Source organism: Eurosta solidaginis, chromosome 1 (genome assembly GCF_040869045.1).
Source record: "Eurosta solidaginis isolate ZX-2024a chromosome 1, ASM4086904v1, whole genome shotgun sequence".
Lineage (NCBI taxonomy): Eukaryota > Metazoa > Arthropoda > Insecta > Diptera > Tephritidae > Eurosta > Eurosta solidaginis.
In genome coordinates this window covers 54,508,616-54,518,867 of record NC_090319.1, presented here as the reverse complement: position 1 = coordinate 54,518,867, position 10,252 = coordinate 54,508,616, and the positions used below count along the sequence as shown (strand labels likewise).

At 41.7% G+C, this 10,252-nt stretch overlaps 1 protein-coding gene across 17 annotated transcripts in view; it reads right to left on the bottom strand.

Moving 5' to 3' along the window:
- Positions 1-899: 899 nt before the first annotated feature.
- The window catches only part of osa (trithorax group protein osa), a 368,269-nt gene continuing 358,916 nt past the window's right edge, over positions 900-10,252 (bottom strand). For all 17 annotated transcript variants that reach the window (XM_067790540.1, XM_067790495.1, XM_067790551.1 and 14 more), the window contains 4 exons: positions 8,926-9,085; positions 6,239-6,440; positions 6,082-6,163; positions 900-5,989 (listed from right to left, as the gene is read on the bottom strand). In XM_067790540.1, the coding sequence (XP_067646641.1) occupies positions 1,938-5,989; positions 6,082-6,163; positions 6,239-6,440; positions 8,926-9,085 (4,496 nt within the window). In that variant the 3' untranslated portion in view covers positions 900-1,937. The remainder of the gene's footprint in view (positions 5,990-6,081; positions 6,164-6,238; positions 6,441-8,925; positions 9,086-10,252) is intronic.

The window sequence follows — 10,252 nt, the reverse complement described above, 5'->3', positions numbered from 1 at the left end:
CGCATGTTATATTCAAATTAATCGGGTCTGTTCTGGATTTCGATTCCGACCAATTTATTCGGAATCGAAACGGATTGGTGTTCTGAATATCGAGATTCCGACCAGACTTGGTAGATTTGAAAAGTTTTGCCTCTGAGCAGTCGGAATCGAAAGTATTTAGTCTATTAAGCACAGATAATTACATTATTTTTTTCCACAAATAAGTTTTACTAAATTATTCATTTTATTTCGAAGATTTATAACAACTTTTTGCTGGACTATTTGTTTATTTAGTATAACAAATCTTAATTTCAAAATTCCAATGAAAAATTTTCCAAGCTAAACAAAGCGATTCTGGTCGAAAGGAAACCGACGTGTTCTCAATTGTATGCAGAATTGCAAGTCTTTTTGCCTCTGCATTTCCGAAAAGCATTCGTGCTGGCATTTTGTTCAAATTTTTGCACAATTTTAATTTAACTAAAACCAAAATAAGTAAAAACAGCTGTTTCGCTTGGTTATCGAATAGAAATGAAAATGATTCGAAAGCGACTTCGAATCGATTTATTTCAATCGGAATTGAGAACACCAAAAAGGAATCAGCCTCGTTTTACTTTTCAAAACGAGTCGAAATTCAGAACAGGCCTGAATATCATAAAATTAAAAATTCGTATCTTCGAAACTCAATTTTCGAATTCGAATAGAATTTGATTTTGTACAGCTATTTTTGAATCACGCTATTCTCTTAATATCGGCTTTCCATTTACTTAATTGAAATGCTGTTGTCGTAGTAGTAGTAAAAAATGCAAAATCTATGACGAAATACGAAATTTTCACAAAATGCTTAACAAATTAGATCTCACTCTATACGCTTTTTAATTAACAACAAAACAAACAAGCCACAAGCTATCAATTTCGTTAAATACCTTTAGCAACACATTTCTCCCGTTTATTATACACATTTCTTAATATATTTTTTCGAACGATTTCAAATTATCTTCTCTTTACTTCTTCTTTACTCGCTTCCTTGTTTTTACATATTACCTCTCTAGTGTTTCGCTTTTATCGCTTGCTTTATCAATCAATTCCTACTAATTCTATATCCCAGCATAGTTAAGTTAAGTAATCATCAAAAAAAAATTAAATAAAAAGATTCTTAAATTATCAAAAAAGAACAATAAAAACAACTAAATGACATGTAAGATAAAAAGAAAAACAAATGGGTTACATGCATTTCTTTACAAACACTAAATACTAATGTCACTAATTCTACAAGGTTCATTACTGCTATACATTATAGTTAATTTATGTGCTATCCGCTCTACGCATTAATGCTTGTATGTCTGTATTTGGAGCGAATGACTTCTTCTTCTGTACTCCACTACAATTCTTGCTTGTTACATTTACACTTTTTTTTTTTTGCTATATCTCTTTTATCATTCATTATACATAGTCCTTTTGCGGCATCTTTTATTTTGTTTTATTACATTATCTAGCTTCACTGCTGCTGCTGCCGCGTTTGTAGCATGTTTTTTTTTGTATTAATAATTTACAATTAACGCTTATTATACACTTGGCCTTTAGTGTGCATCTTCCGGTTGATGTTGCGGTGCTGGTTGTGGTGGTTGCAGTGTTGGCACCTGTTGCTTACTCCAGTGATAATGGAATGCTGGTGGCACTGGATGGTGGTAAGGTGCTTGCTGCTGCTGCTGCTGTTGTTGTTGATAATGCGCTTCCAATTGTGCATAGTGATGCATATGAGAATGATGTGGATGCGTATGCTGATGATGTTGCTGCCGTTGCTGATGAAGATGATGCTCCATGCTGCTCACGAGTTGCTGCTGCTGCTGTTCGTGTAAATGCACATGTTCTTGCCGCTCTATTGATAGATCTGCATGTTGTTGTGGTTGCAATGTCACTGCCGACGTTATTATTGGTAATGTCGGCAATATTGTTGTATACTACGCAACCGCTGCTGTTGTTGTTGCTGGTCCAGATGCAGTTGATGCTTGTGCTGCTGCTGCGCTAACTGGAGCTGCAGGTGGTGGTGATGATTGTGTAGTTGGCAGAGGAGCATTCATAATTCTATTGTCGATGCTATTGTTGCCATTGTTATTGTTGATGACATTGCTAAGTAATCCTGGCGCTGCCGTTGTATTGATAGCAGTTGGTATTGTTGTTGCACTTATCACATTCTTGCCACCACTACCGCCATTGCTGCTTAGCAGCATTGATTGCTGCATATGACCCGCCGCTGCTACCTCACTGCTATTTGTCAATGCTGCTGCTGCGCCACTTGCGATTTGTGTATTCAAATTAGCAACACTCTCTATCGCATGTTTAATATGCATATTGCTGGCGGTATTGTTGTTCCCACTACTAATACTATTACTATTGCTATTACTGCTTACCGTACCACAGCTATTGCTATTCGTGCTGCTATTGCTAACATCGTTTAATAGTGCAGCTGCAGGTGCTATAGCATTACTGCTGCTGTTACTATTATCATCGACCGTTGACGCACCACATGCATTGTGAGATTTATTTGTTGCTGTGCTTGCGGTTAATGGTAACTTATGTAAAAGGTCGCTGCTACAATTCTCATTTATGTTGTGATTGCTTATGCTGTTGCTACTACTACCGCCATTGGTATTAAGACCGCAAGCATCATCGCTTGCGGTGGTATTCGACGATTGACTTTCTTCTCTTTTCATATTGCTAGCCATTACATGTGCTGTGCGTGTTGACGCTTCTGATGGTAGAGCTGTTGATGCAGATGCTGACTGTGCTATGACTGCTGCTTGTGTAGTTTCCATTTTCACTTCTACTTTGAAATCAGCACTAGCGCAGTTAACGCTGCTTGAAAAATGTCTCTCGATAGCATTAGCATGCTTTTCTTCCGCCTGACGTTGCTGGAAACGAAATTCTAGTGATGGCGCCGATGACGAAGGTCCGCCCATGCCGGTGCCACGCGAGACTTGGAAGAGTACACGAGATATAATTAGTGCCACCTGCTGATCGAGTATATTGGACATGACTAAACCAAGTAAGCGCTGCTCCTGATGCATAAACAAAGATCTATTATCTGGATGTTTAGCCAAGTGTAAGAGTGTACCAGCAGCGCGACGAAGCATATCCAAACTTGTACCCATTGAATCAGGATTCTCACGCAGATAATTGATGCCCTGTTGATTGGCTACACCCAAAGCCGTTTGTTCGGCTTGCTCTATGAACGCCACAAGATATGAAATGCAGGGCGCCTGTAAAGCCACTGTACGTGACATAGCACTATCCGCTGCCGCTAGGTAATGTAAAAGATTAACAGAGAATTCACGCAGCACCTGATCCTCGTTGCGACACAAATGCCGCGTAAGCACCGCACATAATTTTTCGAGCCGCGAATGCGGCGGTGTTGCTATCACGAGATCCACATTAGCATCGGTCACGCATAACTTACATAGCGCCTCCAGCGCTAAACGCTGTGGAGACAATGCAGCATTAGGACCACAAGAAGGGAAGGGATCTTGTCCATGTGCACTTGGACAAACAGCCCAATGCAGCAGACCATCGATAAGTGGTCGCGCAATTAGTTCATCGTAACGTGCCAATTCAAGGTGGCCAGCTATGTTTGCTAAAGCAACAAGCATATTTTCACGGATATGCACCAGATAATCCCACCACCATTCACGCTCTCCCTGTAGCGAACTACATGAATCTAAGAAATCGGTATCTTCTTCGCGATCATAATTACGCGTTTTAGGTGTTCGCTGTAAGTGTTCGTGGTTGAGCAGTAACAAGCGTCCAAGTATTGCGAGAAATCGACGGCACTTAGATAGTATGGTTTCATTGCCCGGCACGAATGTCAAGTTGCGGAAGATGTTAGACAGACAAATACAGCGTCGCGCCAGCGCATCTTGACATTCGCTTACCAAGTAAAGACTCGCTTCGTCGCGTGTATAGCATTCTTCCTCGACAGTGGAGGAACGACGACGTTGTAATACTTGTGCTGCATCACGCACCGTCGATATTGGGTCGAAGTTTTTAGATACACTACCCGCACCACCATTAGGTAAAAGACGTTGTTGTGGTGGAAGTTCAATTTCCATATCAACCTCGCGACAATCGCTATCAGTGACAATTGAAGGATGCTCGGTAGATCGCGTTTCAAATGGTTCTTTTTTAAGCCCCGAAGTGGCAAATGCTACCTCACCATCTAGTCTCGTTTTTTTTGCTCCACTCGCTTCACAGACTCCGCTTACGTCCGCTGCCAAGTTCGGTTTGGTAGTACTGTTGCTATTACTATTGGTGTTATTGAATATACGCCGTTTTTTGTTCAATGCATGCTGCAATTTACTATCCTCAGCAAAACTCTCTTCCGTTGGCTCATTTATCAACAATTTGCTGTTTGATTGACAGGTTTCGGCGGTTTTTACATCCTGCGCAATGCTACTTTTCGTTGGTGACTTGCTAGTAGTACTGCGACTTTTTTCGCGACTTCCACGTATATAACGCGCAAATGGAATGTTTACGATCTCGGACTTGAACACGTCGATTATGCCATCCTGTGCATTTCGGTCCGCAAAACCATATGTCCAACTCCATGGTGTACTTTCATTAGCATTGGCTTGCTCATATATGGGCTCTACTTCATAATCCCAGTCCCTTTTACTATCTGTCACAAAAATGTCATCTTCCGCTGGTTGTAAACGTACAGGCAAACCCTTACGTGACATCATTGTGTAGTTCGGTGTGTGTGAGAGTAGCATGATACGCTCTTCAGGATTTGGTAATACACGTACTTGCCCCAAATCAATTCCCTCATCCTCATCATCATCTTGATGCCGTATTGGCATTGTTGATAATTTGAGTTTTTCTAAATCAATGTTTTTAGCTGTAGCGTCGCTACCGGCGAGGTAGTGTCGTTTGCGATTATAAATAACGGCGCGTGTGGTTCGACCACCGCGCTGCTCAAAGCCATCTGCATCACATTCGTTGAACATTTCGGCGAGATTCTTTTGGAAATGTTCCAAAAGCAATGTCAAGAGGCCTGGTAAGTGTGCCAAACCAAAGTACTGTACTGTTGTATCATCAAAAAGTAATACGTTTAACACATCTAATGCCCACGTACATTCGGTTAACAGGCCCGAACGCATTGCCATAAATATACGCCAAGGATCTACAGGACAAACATCGGACTTTGCTAGTCGTTTACGTCTATATAGAATGGGTGTCGTAGCTTCAACGCTACCTGGCGGGAATACAATTTCCTTTTTAATAAGCTGCGCGGCAGGTGGCGTTGGAAATGGTTGTTGTGGTTGTGTTGGCGGTTGCTGCTGCTGCTGCTGTGTTGAAACCTGTGGTATGCCAGGTGGTGCACTCAATTGTGGCACAGAGCTTACTGCAGACATTGGCGGCTTTGGTGCACTACCAGCAACTGATGGCGCTCCCATAACAGGTGGCAAACTACTTACGGTGCTAGGTGATGGTGCCACCGTCGATGGTGGTGGACCGCAAACCTGTGGTGGTGCACCTGTACCAGCGACTTGTGGGGGTGGTGGCATTGCAAATGGTGGTTTTGTCATGGTTTGGCTGCTGGGTGGTGTTGCTCCTATAGGCTGCTGTTGTGCGGGTGGTGGTGGCATACCTGATCTTTGTTGTGGCGGTTGTTGTTGTGTACCGGCTGGTGGTCGTAACACCGAACCGGGTGGTCCACCTGACTGCGGTGGCGGTTGAGCACTGCCAGGCATTTGCGCCCATTGTGGTGGTGGTGGCGGCGGTGGTTGTTGTTGGCTCTGTTGTTGGTATGGCGGCTGTTGTTGTGGTGGTGGTGGCTGTTGTTGGGGCGCATAACGATGTTGTTCCCATTGCGCTGCCGCTGATACTTGCTGATTGGGTGGTCCTAGTGGACCACCACCTGGTGGTGCGGTTGTTCGTGGTGGAGCGCCACCCCAACCCTGCGGTGATGGTGCAGAAGGATATTGTCCACGATATTGACTGGAGCCACTCCAACCACCTGCATTTTTACAAAGGAGGAAAAATAAACAATTATTTCGAACCAACGATATCAGCTATATATGTACAACTTTTGCAGATTAGAAAACGTACCATACATTTGAGGCCTAGTATTATACGCTGGATAGGGTTGCGAATCTTTCACAAAATCTGGATGCCGTCGTGGTTGAGGTGCCTTAATGTGAAAATAAAAGTTATACGTAAATTATGCAAGATTCCAACTAAAGAGTTAGGAAAAGAAGCAACTTACCTGATCGGGTGGCTTGTAATAGTCCTGTGTTGGCGCACCTGGTGGATACCCCCCACCAGGTGCCGTCGGCCCACCAGTAGGTGGACCGGCAGCACCGGCTACAACCGAACCAGGCGGCGTTGGTGTTTGGGAGCTACCTGGTGGCGGTTGACTGTAGGTACGATTACCATAAGGGCCGTATTGATTTGCACCAGGTGGAGGACTAAATATGTAGAATAAACAAAATGGCATATTAGTGTCATATTAAACAGTAAAAATACATACATATGTAGTTGAAATGGCACTGTGCAACATATTATAAGTAATTCTTTTGGGCGGCATGATTCCAACTCAGCATTACACGATCTAAGCCATTCATTGAAGTTCTAAAACACTACAGCTTGCTCGCATAATTTTGTGTTTTTTATGACAAAATATGTTGGCAGACAAGCCGGCCGGTTTTGCCGTTCTTCCATGTTGTTGTTGTTGTTGTTGTTGTTGTTGCAGCGCTAAGGTTGCTCCCCGAAGGCTTTGGGGAGTGTTATCGATGTGATGGTCCTTTGCCTGATACAGCTCCGGTAACGCTCCATTAAGATGCCAGCCCGACCATCTCGGGAACGATTTATATGGCCACATTAACCATCCCTCCCTCCCCACCCCTAAGATCCATGAGGAGCTTCGGGTTGCCAGAGCCTCGTCTGCTAGTGAAACGGGATTCGCAGCTCGAAGGTGAGGTTGACAATTGGGTTTGGAGAAACTTTATATTGCGCAGGCAACTTGAAAAGCTTGCGCTACACAACCCCTTGAATCTGGTATTTTAGTCGCCTCTTACGACAGGCATACCTACCGCGGGTATATTCTAACCCCCTAACCCGATGTTGGGGGGGGGGGGGGGGGGCGTTCTGCCATCGTCAGTGCCATTTCAGGTTTTTCTCTTCAATTTGTTTTTAGTTTATCATAAACTAAATATATCATAGTTTTCCCGAGCAATTACTATTGGCGCTTACTCCGTTTTTCGAACCGATCGGCTCGTCCACGCTCTGGAAAAATAATCATTAATGAGGATTTAAATTGCAATAACATTGTGTCACAGCATCCAACTAAAAAAAAACGGTATATCCGGAAAAGGATATGTGAATGCATGTCACATGAACAATATTCTCTAAAATAGTCTGCTAGTGATAAAACAACAACTGAAAGGTGTTATGTTCGTAGAACAGCGATCTAGTCTCTTTGAATTGTTCACTTGCTCACTGGTAATTAGCATATAAGCGAAGCAGGCCTGCCAAAATACTGCTCTCAGAACCGCAACGGGCTGTCTTTTTATGTTCCCAGAACACCATCTACATAATGAGACGATAATACGCCACATCAGGGAGAGAAATGAGATGCTAGCCAAACAGTTCCTGTTGAATACCCAGAAACCTGGGCATCCCAACAGACATCTGCTTGATGAGCCACCGCCGCCCAGGGGCTTAAGGAGTAATCTCCGTAAGCATTATGAGGAAATACGGCACCTGAGAACTCAGCCGTATGAAGCCAAAAAAAAACAAGCAGGTCCTCAGTGAACTGAAGTATGCCAGTAATTGTCCGGTGAATCCAGTACTCAAAGAACAGTACCCAAAACTTGCGGAAGAGGAACGCATACTCCCCAGGGAAACGCGAGTCACTCTAGCTCAACTTCGATCTGGATACTGTAATAGGTTAACTCTTACTTATTCAGAATCAACCCCGACATACAAAATATATGCCCTGCTTCCAATGTGTCCCCACATGACACAAACCATCTCTTTAATTGTAATGTGGAACCAACGCCTCTAACACCCCTCTCATTATGGTCCATCCCTATTGAAACAGCAAGTTTCCTTGGACTCCCGTTAGAGGATATTGATGACAATTTGTGATCGGTCACACCTATTGGATGGGGCGAAGCCCTGCTACAACAACAACAACATATACGCGAATTAATTGGAATGCTCCATCTCAGTTTTGGTTGAACAATGCCTCTTTGTGTTAATTCTAAAGTACATAGCTCAAGTGCCAAAATTTTGAGGCAATAAATTCCAATGTTTTGCCTTGAAGCAAAAGATTCAAAAACCATGCGTACAAGGAGAGTGCAGTGTATTACAATTAAAATTAGATACATGAAGTACCCTGTTGTTCTAGTAGTGGGAGGATACCCAATTCTCATGGTCATTACTATGCCTATTTTTAAGTTCCTTCAGTTGCTATTTCTCAAGATATTTAGTTTACAATGTGGGGAATATTAAGAAAAAGTATACCCTAAAGTCTGCTGTGTGTAGCAGGATCCCCTTTCTGAATGGCAAGGGTGACGCCACCCCCAATAATGTGTATGGTATGGCTGGTATGATCTATCCATCTATCTATGGCCGCGAGTTGCCCCGCTACAAAGAGTGCTCATGCCTTGTTTTTAAAGACTAACAATTTTCTGAGGTTTTTTTTTTTTTATTTTGTGACAATATTGATTTCACTTTAATGTTGAGTTGGTAACATTCCGTACCGCAAAAATGTTGCACTGCGTTCAGCAAGACAGTTTAGATAGATATATTTGCTGTTTGTAGTAAAGTGTTAGAAAACAATACTTTTGTAATATTTGTTCAGATAAGTAGTTAATGATATTAGAGTTACTACTACTCCGACGAGTAGTATGTATTAATGTCTGGAGTAGTAGAGAAAATAGCACTCACGCTTCCCCCTCTGGTCCATAGGGAGGGTACATATTTCGATTCTGTGGCGGAAATTGTGGTCCTTGACCTTGAACGAATTGACCGGGTGGTCCAGTCGCATTATATTGATCACTTGAGCCATATTGACCGTAAGCACCCGGTTGACCTGGATATGGTGAACCTGCGTAAGGGAGTGAAGAAATTGAAATTGTTAATAGTGGTGAGAAAAAATTCTAATTTAAGTTATTGCCGATTTATATACTGAAAGTTAAATGAAAATAGGGCAATGTATTAGAACAGATAATATAAAAATAATGTATGTAGAAACTTATTTTATTAAATTTTATAGATACAAATTGTAGTATATATGTGACGCCTTTTATAAAAATGGGTACTTTGAATAGATAAAGCTGCACCTTGAACCTGCATTATTACTTATGAGTACGTTCTAAATCTTTAGTCTACTGTGCCATGTATTTAAAAACAAAAGCAAACGACATAGCAATGGTCAACTAATTAATCTTTCATTGGCATCTAATTAGATTATGTAGGGAAGACTACTCTGTCCTCCCAAATGGAGAGTGGGATGATGAATCCGAGCCCGAGCAATCGATGCTGATGCAATTGATGTCTCCTTACCCGATTATGACGAAGTTAGAAAAGCAATAACCAATTTAAAATAAAATAATTAAAAAAAAATGTTTAAGTTAAACGGTTTTATTGAAAACAATACTTACATGAAGTAATAATAATACTAAAAGCTAGAAAATAATTAGGTAGGTCCCAGGTACTAGTCATCACACCCTCATCAATCTAGGCCGTTGATCAGACAATTAAATAAAAGCGTTGGGCGCGTGAATTTTCTAAAAACGTGAGGCGTAGCATAACCTGATTAAGGTTCAGTTGGTCTTATATATGACTATCAATAGAAATTTGACGCGTCCAACGCTTTTATTTAATTTTCTGATCAACGCCCTAGATTGACGAGGAGTGTGATGACTAGTACCTAGGTCCTGCATAATCATTTTCTAGCTTTTAGTATTATTATTTTTAGTCTTTATTTAATTCCTATTATTTCTCATTCCATTTAGTTCATTTAGTGACTCATTATTACAAGGACTCTTTCCTGACAATTTGTTACAATCTAAGTCCTCAGTACATAATCCAAAGACTTTACTCGACTCTGCGCCTCGTATGCTTGTCCCTCTTCCAACTCCAAAATATTTTGATGTCACTTCTATCGGACTGTATGTAAGATTTGTTCCAAATATGAGCCAAATCGGACCACAAGTAGGATTTTTTTGAATATATCGATCTTTGCGCCACCTAGCGGCGATTCTTTTTCATA